General features: G+C 37.6%; 1 protein-coding gene across 5 annotated transcripts in view; it reads right to left on the reverse strand.

Annotated features, from left to right (window-relative positions):
* PHC3 (polyhomeotic homolog 3) overlaps positions 1-18,670 on the reverse strand; it is an 82,773-nt gene that overhangs the window by 52,467 nt on the left and 11,636 nt on the right. For 4 of the 5 annotated variants that reach the window (XM_063442657.1, XM_063442653.1, XM_063442655.1 and 1 more), the window contains exons 2-6: positions 8,698-8,836; positions 4,752-4,910; positions 3,659-3,733; positions 2,717-2,875; positions 1,162-1,263 (exon numbers count right to left, since the gene is read on the reverse strand). In XM_063442657.1, the coding sequence (XP_063298727.1) occupies positions 1,162-1,263; positions 2,717-2,875; positions 3,659-3,733; positions 4,752-4,910; positions 8,698-8,814 (612 nt within the window). In that variant the 5' untranslated portion in view covers positions 8,815-8,836. Of the gene's footprint in view, positions 1-1,161; positions 1,264-2,716; positions 2,876-3,658; positions 3,734-4,751; positions 4,911-6,454; positions 6,477-8,697; positions 8,837-18,670 lie in introns of all 5 variants that reach the window. The other variant, XM_063442652.1, reaches the window with a different exon arrangement.

The raw sequence follows: 18,670 nt of genomic DNA on the forward strand, positions 1-18,670 counted from the left end.
TTATTTTAGACTGCTTTCAAAATCTAGTTCTTTCATAGCAACTCCTTCTCTAAAAAGCATTTGCATTCATGAATGACAACAATCAGCTCTGATCCACTGATAAAAGGAGTTGTTGTGGGTTTTTTTATACAGGAGGAAATTTACAAAATACGATTACAATCTTTACTGACCTTGTGCTGGTTCTTACTAGGCTGAGAAACATATCTCAAGCACCACCTCAGGTCAGTCCTTCTATCTTATCTGTAAAAGGGTTCTCAAAGTAAGGATGGAATGGGGCTATGGGAATATATCAAGTGATCATTGTTGCAGTTTAGCTTTCAGATACAGGTACCTGTGTTATCGCACAAGTGCTCTACTTACTATATGTAGCATTATTACCAATAACAGCCACATTTAGCAAATGTTATTGATTTTATGCAGATTTCTTAAACATACCGATGGGTGAGGTATAAAAACAGTATGCTCTGCTTAGATTATTCAGATTCCTTCTTAAGAGTTGCAAGAGGAACAGTATACCCATACTCCCAAATAAAAAATAATTCCATTAAAAAGCACTGCTTCTACACCAATGGCTGCTCATTTTCAAAGACACAGCTGGAATGAAGAAATATCTGCATCTGTTTCACAGGAAATACTTGCAGATGGAGTTCCACTGATACAGTCTAGTAGTTAATGCTTTAGGAACATTGTTTGAAAAACATTTTTACCTTGCAGGTCTTACATCTGGCAGGATCAATTCAGCCTTCCATTATTCCAAGGTCAATAAAATGAAAAACATCAAGCTGGGTAATAATATACATTTACTTGGAGAACTTGAAGTATCCTCCCTGGCTAAATCAATTTCTTTTATTGCTTATTTGCCGACTGTGAATCTGTTGGAATTATCACAAAGCAATGATATTGCCAGTGCAGTGACACTAACATTTAGCGCTCCAAATGCTTTTAGCTGTATTCCATTTTTTAGCATTCTCTGCCATGCATTTGGCCAGTGCTGCTCTACAGAACTGAACACCAACTGTAAGTCATACATGGTTAATTCCTATAAGGATCTCATACAGACAATAAAACTTCCACAAAGTTTGCAAGCAAAAAATAATTAGCTCAAACATTTTGATTTTCTAACTAATCACTACATAAAAAATGATAATCCATTGTACATACCTGCGTTGCCGAGGGCTGGGAAGAGGATAGTGAGGGGGATGAAGATATAACAGGAATATCAGACTGGACAGCAGCAACAGTAGCTGCTGGTGTAAATATCAACTGAAATAAATGTAAACCAACATTTTAATGGAAATTAACATTCTGACTACATTCAAATAAAGAACTACACAGTCCTCACTGAGACTCGTACTTAACAACACAACTGATACTACATCCCAGTACGGGATGGTCTTCTTTCATTTATCAACTAAAACATACCTTTTTTTTTGTTTGGGGGGGGGGGGGGGTTACTTTCATTTTTATTGATTATCTAAGTTGTTTGTCAAAGCGTATGATCATTAAAGCCAATGATGTGTTGATCTGGATTTAATGATTTCATTTTTATTATTTTTTTTGTTTCACTAGGTAAAACATGAAACATGACATGTCCCAAAATGTCATGTTGTGAACTATTTAGTGAAGAAACTTATTTTAAAGGAAGAGGGCATTTAGACAGAGATTCTCTTTTATATACTGAGTTCACATTCAACAGCAGAAATTTGTATTGTATTCCTTTATTCGCTTCATCTACAGGGATTTTTTGATGTATACTTCCATGAGCAAATAATATATTTCCAAATAATCACAGATCAAAGTTTCAAGTTAATATCTGAAATAAAAACATAATAAATTAGAAAAGGGGAGATTTTAGGGGGATAATGTACTCAATTAGAAATACTAGGGGACTCAGCATTTATATCCACCCAATAGCAGAATATCAGAGAAAATACTATGTTTAGCATAGATGCCTCTTACAAAGCTACAACATGGACTATAATTATTTTGAACTATCACTACCACCCAGATTGGATGGACTCAGTCTAGATTATTTAATTATTTATTCCACATTATTAATTCTGTTGAAGACAGGCATTGTTTGAGAGCAAGGCAAGCCATCTTTTGTCATACTGCCTTTTAGGAGGTTTAACTAACAACTGGGGGTTATTGCTTAAATATTCCTGGCAACAAAACCACTAAGCTGTACTTCTCATGGTTCTTAAGAGTGCCAGTTTGAGTATATACATATTACTCAATGCTGATCGTATTATTATAAATTGCTGGCATTGAGTCACATAAGAGTTAACTTCATTTGAATAATATTTTTTTGTGTATTTCTGTTAAATATTAAAAAGAATGGGCACATTAATGTCCAGTTAGATCTTCAAAATGTGTATTCAAATGCTTACAAACACAAAATGATCAGCTGGGTTTTAGAGAGAAATATTGTGCTATGGGAGGGGTCTATGAATCTATAGTATTAATTATTTGCAAAGCTCATAGAATCTTCATAAAGTGAGAGTTTTGAACTAATAGCCTATTTTGTGTAATGTAGTGATAGCTTAAATTTGTTAGTTTGATTCTTTGTTATTCACCACAGCTTAGTAATCAATATATACATAACTTAAAAGAGGGAGTGATTGATTTTGTTTGTATCGTTTTATTCAACAAATCCATTTTTGGTTTTAAATGGAATTCTAACGAAATCAGACACAGGTTCATATACTGCACTTACCATCTGAGCTCGAAGATACATCTGGGCCTGGCTTGCACTTATACTTGGAGATGTGCTTCCCAACAGCATGGTTTTCTGGGTGATACTGCTACTGGTAGTATTGGCTGCCTGCGATCGACTCATGACGTGAGAAGGTGGAGGTGAAGCAGAGAGATTCACCTAAAGAATCATATTAAAGTCTTTACAATAAGCGCAGGATACAGGCAATTTACGTTCATAAATGAAAGAGAGAGAACATAGTCAAGTTTGGCTGCTCTTTTATATATAGGGAGTTTCCCGGTTATAACACTGTTTTTATGTTTTGCAGGAATGTAAATATTAGTGAGCTAATACTTTATAAGTCGATTTACAAATCTGCCTCTCTCAGTTATATACAATAAAAATGCAAAATCACCAAAGTGGTAAAATCCGTATGTGGTACTCTAACACCTGTGTGGGTTCCCCTTAACCAACACCAACAAATATTTAACAACAAAAAAAATATATAAAAGGTGGAGTAACTTACCGGTACATCAGATTTTTTCTCTTTATTTAGGATTATAACTACCAAGGACTATCTACCCTTTCCAAAATGTTATGAAATCTGATGTAAGATACTCCACCTTTTATATATCTCTCAGTTATATAACTATTGGAATACAAAAATGATGTAAAAATGTATATATTTATACAAACATGCAACTGACTGACTCAATAAATACTGCAATTTTTGTGGTTATTAAGTTTTATATATATATATATATATATAAATATTTATATAAAAAATTACACATTATAGTGAAGCTCAGTTATCACATGTTAAATGTTATATTCACAAATATATATATATTTTCATTTAAAAAACTCTAAAGCATTTGATTAATCTCGGTATACAGCAAATAAAAATCAATTTACAGAGTTTCCAGATTAGTTATGTAAGGAAACATGACCTGCAGGACTTACAGAGGTTTGGGAGACATTTGATTGCTGTGAAGCACTTCCTGGTGAGGCAGACCTTCTATCCCCAGAAACACTTGCCTGAAAAAGAGAGGAAATTATAGATCTTAGATCGATCGCTAAAGGCATTGAAAAGGAACTTTTCAGAAAAGTAAATTGCATTCAAAATCAATAATGCCGACGATGGTCTTTTCAAAAAACAAGTCTGAAAAAATGTGAATTCTACCTGATATTGCAGAAGATGGTATTTTGCAAAAACTAAATAAGAATTCTTTCTCATCTAACCCAGCATGATAAAAAAAAAAGATGTGCTATAATATTTACTCTTTCACTGCCTTAGGAGAGGTGCCCAATGAGTGACTCCTACCTCTTTTCCACACCATTAGGGAAAAAATGCTGAAGGACACCACAATAATTAAAATTAAAATGGCAATTTTCATTTTACAATTTCCCTCATTGCAGTGTGATTGTTTGGCATAAAAAACTAACCAATCACAGGTCAATATTGGGAAAAAATGGGATTAAGCATTAACATTGCAATTTAATGAAACGACTACGTTTTGTTTAGTAGTTTGTTTATTTTATTAAGGCATAATGATGTGCTTGGGACATAAATCTTACATCACAATATTAAATAAGGATTTCTTTAACACTATATCAATAGGCAGGGATTGCTGGCTACATACATAGATTATAAATACATTTAAGAATGCCTCGCCAATATGATCAAAGTAACTGCTCCCAAATATATAAAATAAAGAAAGTAAAAGATAGGTGCATTACATTAAAATATCTCTATCATTCTTGCTTTGTTGGAAATATTCTGGCAATTTATGGCACATTGGGATTTTATTACAGATTGTCTGTGCATTTAAATCATCAGTGAATCTGAAGAGAGAAAATAATTTCCTATAACACAGATTGGGAATTTTATTGGCAAATATAATTAAAATAATTACAATAGTAGCTTACATATGATGACTGTTTTAACCTTTCTATGAAGCTGTTGCCATAGTCAGCAATGTGATTATAGTGTAATATCAGACTTACAATGACTTACCCCTTCCTAAGCCTGAGTGCAGTAATAAGAAGGGTTTACCTGCTGAACAGAAGCCAGGCTCTGGAGCTGAGCGCTGCTTAAGTGTTGTTGCTGTAGCGCAGTAGTCTGTAGCATAAGATGTTGTTGTTGGGCAGCATACATCTGCTGAAGATATTGTGCTGCAGAGCTCGGAGGGCGATTTAAAGCCTGTTGGATAACCTATAGCATGTTACGTGTTAGTTCCAAGTTACTTTAAAAAAAATGTAAATAAAATCTTTATTTTGAAAAGGCAATGAGGATAAAACAGCATATAAAAGAAAACAATATAAGAAAATAAAAAACATTGCCTGCAAGTTTGATATTGCACAAAATTAGGTGCAAAACTCAGCAGAATCAAGTTCCCAGACATAAATTCACACTCTAAACAGAATGGAAAACAGTAATTTAAAATATTAAATAAGAAAAAAGTCTTTCTGCACTTAATGACTGGGAATATTAGAAAACTGAATCAACTATCAACCTGTGACCGGATTTTTCTGCAACATAGTAAGGGTGTGGAATTGTAGAGGATCATCTTCAGCAGGTAAGAAAGAAATACTGTTCAGTTCCACAGTTAAAGCCTTATGAACAGATTTATTACAGTATAGCACATTTAAAAGGAGACACCATAACCATTATAACTCATGGATGTAGTCTCTCCAGATGTATTACAAACTATTTTCTAGCCGTAAGACTATAAAAGCCCAACTTCTTATTTTACAACACTAGAACATTAACAGGCTCTATGTGCCTACTTATAGGCATTGATTCAGTAGCTCTGAAAAGGCTGTGTCAACTCAGTACCTATGAGGGACTGACAGCAGACTGTGGACTCCAAGCTAAAACTAGACCATAGGCCAAATGAAAGCTTATATGTGAATAGGCTTAGAGGTCTCTTCCATTTTAAAGGGACACTATAGTCTCTGAAACAACTTTAGCTTAATGAAGCAGTTTTGGTGTATAGAGCATGCCCCCGCAGTCTCACTGCTCAATCCTCTTCCATGTAGGCATTAAATCACTTTTGTTTCTGTTTACGCAGCATAGTCACACCTCCCTTGGCTCTCACTCACACAGCCTGCATGAAAAAAAAATGGTTTGATTTTTAATCAGACATAATTTACCTAACGTTTTTATTCTCCTGCTAAGTAAATTGAGCTTTAATTGCACACAAGAGGCTCCCACATTGTCTAGCTCCTAAATGGCAGAGAATTGAGCAGTGAGACTGCAGGGACATGATCTATACACCAAAACTGCATCATTAAGCTAAAGACTATAGTGTTCATGTAACATATTGTATATCGTACATAGTGCATATAAACATAAAATACAAATATTTTTTATCCTAAATGTTTTTTATATATTCACCTCCTTTGACAGGTTAGTGAGTAAAGCCCAAATATTTCCATTTTAAATAGTGATAAGATAATTCATGAAGTAATTTTTAAAAAACGTTGAGCTACCTGCAACTTATCATTTCAAAATCAAGCAGTATATATCACAGTCATGTTTACAGCATATAGACACTGCACGTATGTGCCCATTGCAAGCACTTTCAGTTTTTATTTCTGATATGCTAAACTGAAAGGTTCTAAAATAAAGCCTGCATCATAATATATATATCACTAGCTCTCTGTTTAATTGCTACAGCAATTCATTATCTCAAATTCAACCTGAATGGAAGCACTATAACCACTACAACATTCTAGAAAGTTTTGACTTCTTACTTCGGGGCACAGGCACTGCTGTCTGCTCCACTACGTCGGAAAATGTTAAGGGTTTAGCTAATTGGGTTAGGGTTCCTTGACATGTTATCGTAAGTACTAATCTAATAAATATCTAGGAATCAATTTTATTTATTTACCCTTACAATTGATAATTTCATACAGGCTTTCCCATAATTTACTTATGATGTATACCAAATCTATACTACTACTGTTAATGTAATTATGGTGTGTTGCAATACATTTTGCTTGTTATATGTCATTATGCTTTTATTACATGTTTTGAATAAAGATCCCCCCCCGCCTCCAAAAGTGAGAAAAATATCACTGTGTGCAAAAATTACTGACACTAGTGACTGCTTATTATTAGGAAAATTTGTAGGTGCATAGCACACTCTAGTGGTGAGAGAAAGTATGGCTACTATGCTGCAGAAAATGCACATTATGATACTGACAATACATATTTTTAATGGAAACACATATTCGGCTTTCAACAATTGTCTTGTTCCTCTTCCAAACTATGCATAGATTCATACATCCCAAGCTTATTTATTTTAAACAATTCAAACTTGTTTTCTATCTCCCCCTCCAAAGGCAGTGTATACACACTACATGGCCAAAAGTATGTGGACATCTGCTTGTAAAATATCCAATTCACTAAAAGGGGGAAGTTAAAATTAGTTTGTTTCCATTTATTGCTATAACTTTTTTTTTTATCCCCAAGCCTTCTCTATATGTATTTGCCTATATATGTTGGACACTGCAAAGCAGTTCACATATCAGTACTAATTGAATCAGCAAAGTACTTTAGTTATTAGAGTTAGTATTAGCAAACGGCATTAGGGTTATGGAACTCAAAATTGGAATTGGTTATTAAAAGCAATGCCACAGAGAGTGTCCATTTTATCAGGTTCACTAAAAGTATATTTTTGTTTATTGATTTTAGCATTAGGAATTAGGATTTTTTTTTAAAAAAAGTATAAATATTGCTGTAGTTTAGTACTCAGTGCAAGTATTATGGGTTGAGGTTCTGGGGAAAACCAAACAGCCTGTTCCTGCTATCTGAGCATTGTAAATTACCGACAAAAGGCAGAGTTTATACTGCTTCATTAAGCAACCTCTAGCAGCTGTCACTCAGACAGCCATTGAAGGGACTTTTTGGGTTCATCCTGCAAAGATTGAAGTATCGATGTTCAGTGTCGACTGTGAGTGCAGCGCAAGGAATTGATATTGGTACTATGGTAATGCAAGTTATGCATTATCAAGTTGGCTAAAAAGATGATGCCAGGGCTACTCCTAGTTATGTCAAACCACTGTCAAACTCAAGTGGGATATTGTCCATATACTGTCTGGAGGCTGCAATGAACTGCATTATTTGGCTTAGACTCCCCCTTTAACCTACAAATGGTAAGAAACTGCAATGATTTACATTCTGGAACTAAGTGGGACTGGCATACTACACCCAGACCACTTCAATGAGATGAAGTGGTCTGGGTGACTACAGTGTCCCTTTAAGCAATTGTATTATTTTGATAATTATGTTAATCTTTTATTTATTCCAGATGACAACAGCTGCTAATACTCTAGCAGTAACGGCAAAGTACAGAATAAGAAGTGAACATTAACATGTTAGAAGTTGGCTTTCCTTCTGAGCACAATCTGTGTGTAAGTTATATTTACAATGAAGAACGTTTTATGAAAGTGCAACAGCTTGGGGCAAGCAATGGTAAATCATATATGGAGGAATAAAAAGGGTAGGGAAGTGGTTACGGCATGTTCACATGTATGGAACATATCTACAGATTCTTTTTTTTCTTCATCGATGTCTTGTTTTTATTAAAATTGTTTCGTTTTAACAGAAGGAAGAAAAACATACAGCATTATAATCTGCGTAATACAGTGCAAGAGTGTGATACATTTTTACATAAATCGGTTGAATATTACAGAGTTATGCAACAGTACATATCGGATTCACTGCAATGTGATGAAGTTGCTCTTACAGTATCTGCAGATATCTGCGACCGTGACAGTGTCTATGGCAATACCAAGGCTGTGTACATGATAATATAAACCTACCCACCAACTGTTGTGGCTGAAATACCCAAAACCATTTTTTTTATGAGAGGCAGTCACATACTTTTGGCCATGTGGAATTTATTATTTTACTGTTTTCATTTGTTAGTTGCGGTTTTCTTAGGCACAGAAAGGATGTATTATTATTCCAGGAGTATATTTGATTCACGTACCTGCACAGCATGGCGGTCTGAACTGCTGTACACGGAGATGGGGGGCGGATTGGTTGGAGACGAAGTAATTGTTGAGACAGGTGCTGAGCATGTTGTTGGAACCTGATCATTCTCCATGGTTCCTCAGTGTTCATGGAGTCTTAGATAAAAAAATTAAATATTTAACTTTACACATCATGCCAGGAGTACATTCAATTACAACCTAGAAAATGCTTTAAATATACTCCTTACTCTGGACTGGTCTCCAGATCAATAATATATATATATATATTGGGGGGGGGGGGGGGGTGATTACTAGAGTTCCATGCATTTAATTTTTTTCCACCACAAATAAATTATAATAAAAGCCAAACCTCAGAGCAGCACAACTGTTAATCGCAATCCTGCACTGTGTATAAATGTTTATTTGGAGTGGTCAGTGCTGAGCCCACTTCTCATTGCAATGTTGTGTAAGGATGACTGTTTAAAAAGAGTATCAGGAAAGTGGTGGCATGTATTGATCACAACAGATGTTTGTGAAGTACTCTTCCCTTCCAGGGTGCCAAGAGTTTCCATCTCAGAGTAAGGCTATGGTGACAGAATTCATAGAGACAGGATCCAAGGCTAACACAGTTAGTGTAGTCATTTTTATGCTAGAAAAAAGTGTCAGGATGCAAATGTGACACATACATAATAATCTACTTCAATGCTCATCAGAAGTAAAATCACATGAGGAAAACTCATATCTGTGCTGTCATTTTGTGCAGGATTGGTTTAAACCCAACCATTTTCAACCAAGAGGAATAGTCACTCCCCAAATTAGCTAACTGAAAATGGCACGGTATCGTCCCAACTGAGACTCCATTCCCAACCCATCTAAAACCTGTGTATTCATTTTTATAAACATAACTTTCAGTCTATTTATGTCTGCCAATGTAGTAAGTAGAATATTTGTGGCATAAAGGAACTCCTGGCTGCCAGTTGCCTATAACTATAAAGTTTTCAGTCATTAAGTGTGAGGACCGAAGAGGGTATCTTTGGTGATGTTAGGAGATCATATGGGTTCAGCTCTGTTGTTAGAACACTCTAAGCACCAGTCTTGGTGCATTTACACAACTTATAGTATTTAAAATATAATTTTTTTAAGGTGAATAGGCCATGAATGGGTGTGATTTTGCCTAAAGCTGTGTAGATTACTTCACATGAATCAACAGAGAATAATGAAAGTGTTGACATGTTTCAATAAATTTTTTTTAACAGTTCAGTTTTTAATATGTTTTTTAAAACATGTTTCCAATTATATTACATGTCTTTTGGCTTGGCACAAAATATTTCACGGATGGCAGCAACTGTCACTATGTACCATATAATATGGATTACATTTAACAGTCAGCAAGTTGCTAACTATCATAGACAATACAGTTCACCAAAGCTACAGTCCCACTGGTTCACCATCACAGCTAAGATTTTTTGGCTCATTAAGGCCATAAATTCTGTTGTGCCTTAGGTTTGCAATCACAATAAGAATACAATGAAATCAGCAGGCGTTGCATGACCACCTGCTAGGCTTTGTGACCGTGCGACAAGTGGTTAGAGGAGTTACTTATTAGTCTAGATACAGAAAAAAGATTTGATAATGTCTTCTGGCCACATCTTATCAGAGTCCTGAAGCTACGCTATTTTGGCCACACATTTGTAATTTTCATTAAAAATCTGTACCAAAACCCAGACACATGTATCACATTCGGACTCTCCAAATTTCGCCCTGAGATGTTGGGTGAGGCAGGAATGTCCTTTATTGCATGTGCTGTTTAACTTGGCCATAGGCCCATTATTGAGAGCAATGGATTACTTACACAATTTCAGCACCATGCTGATGGGAAAGACTGACTTTGCTGATTAAATATATATGAAAGACCCAAACATGTCCATGCTGTGCCTCCTTGACTTGATTACAAACTTTGTTTTCCTGCCACTATAGTTTCCCTTTAACCTAAAATTCTCTCTGGCGCTGTCAGATTCCTTGCCAGCCTTGCAGTACAGACCACACAATCTCCTCTCTGAAACTATTGTATTGAATCCCTTGTTAGTTGTGCCCATCAGGGCCTGAAAACAATCATGCTCAAATTTGGGGCCTCTCCCCTTAGATTCCACTAATTAACAAGCCAGACTTTCAACATGGAACCAACAATTACCCATTCATGGGCATGGCCATTACGACCCTTAAACTGCTCGTAGACTTTTCCTGACAAACGTTCCTTTCCCATGCTACTATTAGGAAGCATTTCCCAGGCCTTCCACTACCCTTGTTGTGTATTGTCAAGTGCGACAACACTTCACACCAGAGGACTGGAATAATACTCTTGACACTTTATTATGCACATCTGACCAAGCTTTCAACTCCATATCCAAAGTTTCTATTGTTTGGTTGTTACTTATGAATTTTTATTCAAGTGTTTTATTGACATAAGTGAAAAATAAACAATAAATGTTAAATACCTTCTAAATAGAGAAATTGATGTTTGTCCATTTATTGTCTTGTTTTGCCCTACATTCCTTCTGCTATAAGTAGCAAACTGGGGTTATGTTTGATACTAAATGCTAAATAAAAAGTCTCATTGTCACATTGAATCAGAGGATATTTACTGTAAGGGGTTCAGAGCCCATATGTACATTATAGTGTGATATTTAAATCAAGGTTTAGCTTCCCGCAGCTAGATTGATTGTCATTTCATGTTGATGAACATTAACACAACCTGTACAAGTAACAGTGTCAGTACATCAGCTTTGTTTTCCTACAATGGAAACAAGACTAAAAAGGTTATTCAGTGAAGTGAGAATACAAGGTGAATTCATATAGAAGCTGGAAACAGTCACTCTAGGGAAACGTTTCCCAATTGCTGTTCCGCGGAACCAACACCAATTGGGGTTCTACCAAAAGTATAAAAAATAAAATGGCCGCGGGCAGCAAGGGAGCAGTGATCTCCCTGCTCAGCTCCCTCATGGGCACAGCAGTGATGCTGGAGCCGGAATATGACGTCACTCCGGCTCCGGCATCACTAATAGGTACACGAGGGAGCTGAGCAGGGAGATCACTGCTCCCTCGCCGCCTGCACACCAGACGTTCAGCATTCCCACTGGACCCCAGGGACTGCACGCTCAGCACGCCAGCCGCTCAGCAGCCCCACTGGACCCCATACCTAAAGGGTTGGGCGGAGTAAAATGTAAAAAAACCCAATGTTTTAATTGTATGTGTTTCTGTTAGGGAGTTTGTGTTTGTGTGTCTGCCACAGAGTATATGTGTGTTTGTCAGTGAGAGTGAATGTGTGCTTGTCAGTGAGTGTGTGAGAGTGTATGTGTTTGTCAGTGAGAATGTATCTGTTCTTGTCAGTGAGAGTATATGTGTGTCTGTAAAAGAGTATGTGTGTTAGTCAGTGAGAGTATGTGTGTCTGAGTGTGTCAGTGTGTGTCTGTGAGTCAAGGTTTGTGTATGTGTCACTGTGTGTATCTAAGTGTGTGTGTGTGTATGTGCCAGTGTGTATCAGTATTTGTATGTGCCTGTGTGTGTGTATGTCAGTGTATGAGTGTGTCAGTGTGTATCTGTGGGTGCGAGCATGTGTGTATGTCACTGTGTGTATCTGAGTGTGTGTGTATTTGTGAGTCAAGATGTGTGTTTCAGTGCGTATCTGAGTGTGTGTATCTGTGTGTCAAGGTGTGTCCGTGTGTATCTGTGTGCCACTATGTGCCAGTGTGTGTATCTGTTAGGGATGCACCGAAATTTCGGCTGCCGAAACTTTCGGCCAAAAATGGGCCTATCCCATTTCGGCCAAAAATGGGCCAAATGTGCCGAACATTACTCCCCCCCTTAGGTATATATTATGTAAACTACTTAACTGAACAGCAGTCAAACGTGGCGATGTAAAACTGGTACAGGACAAGCCATGAACCGCGTTCTCTAGTGTTTGTAACCCCTGTGTCGCAGCGCACTTTCTGGCAGGTGTTGTGGAAGGCAGGCGCTGGGCGGTCATGTGACGCGGGAGCCGTGAAGCATTGCGAAGCCGAATGCGCGCGCACATTCAAAGTGTCCATAGGTAAGCATTTCTCAATGCTTTTCTATGGACGCTCTGCGTGATGGAGGTGAAATGTGCCTCCAGCGTCACAGATGTGCCTCTAGTGGCTATCCGGAAGACAGCCACTAGAGGCTGGATTAACCCCAAATGTAAACATGTTTGCATCAGAAGGGATAAAACATGAGGGACCTGGCACCCAGACCACTTTACTGAAGTGGTCTGGGTGACTATAGTGTCCCTTTAAAATAATTTGGGGAAAAAAGTCATTTTCGGTTTTCAGTCAACGGCATCTTGAATTTTCGGTTTCGGCCCAGAATTTTCATTTCGGTGCATCCCTAGTATCGGTGTCACATACATATACACACATACACATATACACACTGACACAGAGATACACACACTGGCGCATACAAACACAGATATACACACCGGCACATACAAACACAGATACACACACTTTGACACACAGATACATACACACACACACACACTTGCACATACAAGCACAGGTATACACACCTAAACACACTGGCACATACAAAAATAACGGCACAATTTTTTTTCGGGGGGTGGGGCAGAGGGAGGTTCCACGATGATATACTATGTCAAAGGGTTCCACAGGAAAAATTAATTTGGAACCCCTGCTCTAGTGAATAACCCTGTAAGTATACAGCTGTTCTAAGTCTGAAATTAATCAACTTTTTCTAACTACAACAAATGATCCAAGTGGTAAAAACTTATTTTAGTTTTCTTAGATGAACAGTGATAACAATCTGCTCTAGTTCTTGCCTTCAGTAATTGCAAAGTTGTACAGTACTGACACATTCAAACAACTTTTTGTGTTTTGTTTTATTTGGAAATGTATTGACTAATGCCTTCTCCTCCAGATCACAATCACGCAGAAAACACACCATATTTTATTAACTGTGTAGTTTGAATGCAGCTGATCACATAGGCCCAAGGTGGAAACCAGGACTGTTAACTGGACAGCCTGATGACGCGTTACATGCATATCAAGGAGCCATACAAATCCCTTTCGACATTTCAAGTTGTTTCAGTACAATAGATGGTGCACATAAACTGCCCTTGCGGCCAGGAAGTCGAGAAAAGAGTAAGTGGAGATATGGAGCATAATAATTCATGTTTATATACAATTTAAATGATGGAAAAAAGAATTCTAAAATAACTATCACTAGAGCAATACATACCCCTTACAGGGTTATCTACTAAAGTGAGCATTCAAATTCAATTTCAAATTTAATGCTAAGATAGCCTACCTGAAAGTTTGTCTGACTTAGATAATCTTTCTAGTTCAGCTATTTTGAATTTAAATTTGAAATTAACTTTGAATTCTGACTTTCGTAAATAACTCTAATAGTGTAGTTGGAGTGTCCCTTTAAATTAAATATGTTGGTGAAAGGTATTCCAATTTCAATTCAGTCAGTAAATTCAATGCCCTTAATGTTCATTTATTATACAGGGAGTGCAGAATTATTAGGCAAGTTGTATTTTTGAGGATTAATTTTATTATTGAACAACAACCATGTTCTCAATGAACCCAAAAAACTAATTAATATCAAAGCTGAATATTTTTGGAAGTAGTTTTTAGTTTGTTTTTAGTTATAGCTATTTTAGGGGGATATCTGTGTGTGCAGGTGACTATTACTGTGCATAATTACTAGGCAACTTAACAAAAAACAAATATATACCCATTTCAATTATTTATTTTTACCAGTGAAACCAATAAAACATCTCAACATTCACAAATATACATTTCTGACATTCAAAAACAAAACAAAAACAAATCAGTGACCAATATAGCCACCTTTCTTTGCAAGGACACTCAAAAGCCTGCCATCCATGGATTCTGTCAGTGTTTTGATCTGTTCACCATCAACATTGCGTGCAGCAGCAACCACAGCCTCCCAGACACTGTTCAGAGAGGTGTACTGTTTTCCCTCCTTGTAAATCTCACATTTGATGATGGACCACAGGTTCTCAATGGGGTTCAGATCAGGTGAACAAGGAGGCCATGTCATTAGATTTTCTTCTTTTATACCCTTTCTTGCCAGCCACGCTGTGGAGTACTTGGACGCGTGTGAAGGAGCATTGTCCTGCATGAAAATCATGTTTTTCTTGAAGGATGCAGACTTCTTCCTGTACCACTGCTTGAAGAAGGTGTCTTCCAGAAACTGGCAGTAGGACTGGAAGTTGAGCTTGACTCCATCCTCAACCCGAAAAGGCCCCACAAGCTCATCTTTGATGATACCAGCCCAAACCAGTACTCCACCTCCACCTTGCTGGCGTCTGAGTCGGACTGGAGCTCTCTGCCCTTTACCAATCCAGCCACGGGCCCATCCATCTGGCCCATCAAGACTCACTCTCATTTCATCAGTCCATAAAACCTTAGAAAAATCAGTCTTGAGATATTTCTTGGCCCAGTCTTGACGTTTCAGCTTGTGTGTCTTGTTCAGTGGTGGTCGTCTTTCAGCCTTTCTTACCTTGGCCATGTCTCTGAGTATTGCACACCTTGTGCTTTTGGGCACTCCAGTGATGTTGCAGCTCTGAAATATGGCCAAACTGGTGGCAAGTGGCATCTTGGCAGCTGCACGCTTGACTTTTCTCAGTTCATGGGCAGTTATTTTGCGCCTTGGTTTTTCCACACGTTTCTTGCGACCCTGTTGACTATTTTGAATGAAACACTTGATTGTTCGATGATCACGCTTCAGAAGCTTTGCAATTTTAAGAGTGCTGCATCCCTCTGCAAGATATCTCACTATTTTTGACTTTTCTGAGCCTGTCAAGTCCTTCTTTTGACCCATTTTGCCAAAGGAAAGGAAGTTGCCTAATAATTATGCACACCTGATATAGGGTGTTGATGTCATTAGACCACACCCCTTCTCATTACAGAGATGCACATCACCTAATATGCTTAATTGGTAGTAGGCTTTCGAGCCTATACAGCTTGGAGTAAGACAACATGCATACAGAGGATGATGTGGTCAAAATACTCATTTGCCTAATAATTCTGCACTCCCTGTAGGTGTTATTTAAAAAAAAAATCTATATAAAAGTATTTTTCAAAAGGAAATCTATTGATGTAGTAAAAAATGACAGAGAAAATTCCTTTGCGTGCATGCTTTTAAATTACATTGTCTTCTAGAAATGCAATTCATAAATAAATGTACCGTGTGTCTATGTATGGGGAGGGGAGAGTTAAGCATAATACTCAGAAAACAAACTGTGTGAAAAGACTGTACAGATAGTCAGTTATTGACCATTCCTAAGCAGCTATGTAAAGATTTTTTTTAATGGGTTCTGCATGTGCCCGAAGTGGACTCTCAATTGACTGCTAACTTTTAAAGATCTTGCACTCTTGTTATCAGGATTTGAAGAGAAAATGGGTATTTGCAAGCAAGAGATTTTAATGCATTACTAATTGCTTTTAAGAACAGTGGTTTTAAAATGTACCCACCCCTTTTTAGCACACTGTTAATTGTATATTGCATTTTAATAATAGAAGTTGCTGTTTTTATTTCTTTTTATTACTCTGCTTTAAACAGCATGCTCAGAGACTGCCTGTGGGAAATAAGGTGTTTTTCTTTTTTCTTCATGGTCATTCATTGAAACTGGGATATGTTTAAAATTCACCTGTAAATTTAAAATTTTAGGTCAAAATAGTCGAGCTGGAGAAACTGCACCCAGAGTTTGCTAGATATTTTCCAATTATGTGATTTTTTTTTTTTTTTTTAGGTTCCTCTGCGGTGGTTTGGTACTCCACTACCACCATCATCATCCAACAGAGGGGCTGGGGGGAGGGGCCTAATACACATGCGCAACGAGTGCCACAAGCACATTAGGCCCTCCCCATAGGAAATCATTGAATCATTGCTTTCCCATATGGGGAATTCACGGACGCTGGATGTCCTCATGAACAGGGGACCTAGAGTTTCGTAAATTCCTGGAAGTGTCTTTCGTGGCTGTCTGGTAGACAGGCTTTAGAGACTGTCTAATCTCGAAAACTGCAATGTTTTACATTGCAGAACTAAGGGAGACAGAGACGCTGTACCAGACCACTTTAATGAGATGAAGTGGTCTGGGTGCCTATAGTGTCCCTTTAAACATTAACCCACAATTTTATTTATATATTGCAACAATTTAAGTCACAATGAATAAATGCATTTACATACAAAATATAATGTTGCACCTCTAAAATCACAATACAATATTGTAAATATGCAATAATGTGATTCAAGATAAAATGATAACTTGTGTTTTAGTTATAGTTCTCTGACTTTTGACAGATACGTTTTTAAAAATGTTCTGAGACACAATGTGTTTCGAGTCCTTTCCTAACATTATAAATAGTCTCATTAATTATTTTATGAAGGTGTCTTGTTGTGCAGCCGACACACTGCAGGCCCCAAAGACATCTTAACAGGTAAATAGGTATTTGTTCTTTTATCTCAAATTCCTTTCCTGTAACCAACAATTTCAATTTTCCTACTTTTTTCTCTTCTTTTTAAAAAGATTTCTGTGATCATATGTATATGATTTCTGATGTTTAGCAAACAGTCTTTTCTATTTATACTTGGGTTATTAAGGGATTTCCTTGCTAATAATGTTACTTCTGTTCACCCCTTTTTATTATCATTATTATTATCTCTCTGTCTTGGACTCTGTCCCAGCCTTTCAATGTCAAAATGTAGAATATGCTACAGGGATGCCTAGTTGTATCTTGATAATTTCAGTAAATAGAGAATTATAAAAATAATAATAATAATTAACCAAATTTGTTTTAGAACTTTGTGCACTCGGAAAAGTGAATAACACTGTTGGTGTTTAGGGGTTAAATATGTCATTAAAATAATAAAACAAGAATGCCTGTGGGAGGCTCATAAACATGGAATAACAGTTCAGAAATATTAATTTTGGATCCTAAAGTGGAACAGCTGTGCTGCCTTCAACGTCTCTCCCTGCAGAAGCTGGAAGCATCCATTGCTATGCACAAGCAGTACCATTTGTGACAACACACACAGCTCTTGGAACAGGAAGAATTTTTAATTAATTTGAACAATAGTTACAGAGCTAACATTTTAAACTGGGGGGAGGGGGGGAGGCTGGCAACTACGGCCTTTGTATAACCCAGTGGCGTACATACCGCGGTCACAGGGTTTGCAGCTGCTACCAGGCCCGTCACTCCAAGGGGCCTGGCCGCCCTGCGGACCCCTGCGACCGGGTACCCGCGCCATCTTTTGGATGTTTGCCACCGGGGCCGCTGTACAAGGGGTCCATCGGATTGTCAGGGGGCCCGGTCAGCGCTGACATCACTGCTGGGAGGAAGTGACTGCCCCGGTCACCCCTCCCAGCATACACAGAGCCCGCGCGGGAGGAAGGAGATGGGAACTCTGACTCCCATCAACCTGAGCCACCACTGGACCCTGGGGAATGTCACCCTCCTGGACCTAAAAGGTAGGAAACAGGAGGGTGACAAAAAAAAATTTGTGTGTGTTTGTTTTTTTGTATGTGTCTGTGTGTCTGTCTGTCTGTATGTGTGTATGTGTCTTTGTATGTATGTGTGTCTTGTTTGTGTGTCTGTTTATGTATGTATGTATGCATGTGTCTTTGTATGTATGTGTGCCTGTCTGTATGTATGTCTTTGTATGTCTGTGTGTCTGTGTGTGTGTGTGTGTGCCTGTCTGTGTCTGTATGTATGTGTGCCTGTCTGTTTGTATGTGTCTTTGTATGTGTGCCTGTTTGTATGTGTCTTTGTATGTGTGTGTTCCTGTCTGTGTCTGTTGTTATGTATGTGTCTGTGTGTGTTGGACTGTATGTATGTATGTGTCTGTGTGTCTGTATGTATGCCTGTCTGTCTGTGTGTGTATGTGTATGTATGTGTCTTTGTATGTATGTGTGTATCTGTC

The sequence above is a fragment of the Pelobates fuscus genome, chromosome 2 (assembly GCF_036172605.1).
Source record: "Pelobates fuscus isolate aPelFus1 chromosome 2, aPelFus1.pri, whole genome shotgun sequence".
Classification (NCBI taxonomy): Eukaryota; Metazoa; Chordata; class Amphibia; order Anura; family Pelobatidae; genus Pelobates; species Pelobates fuscus.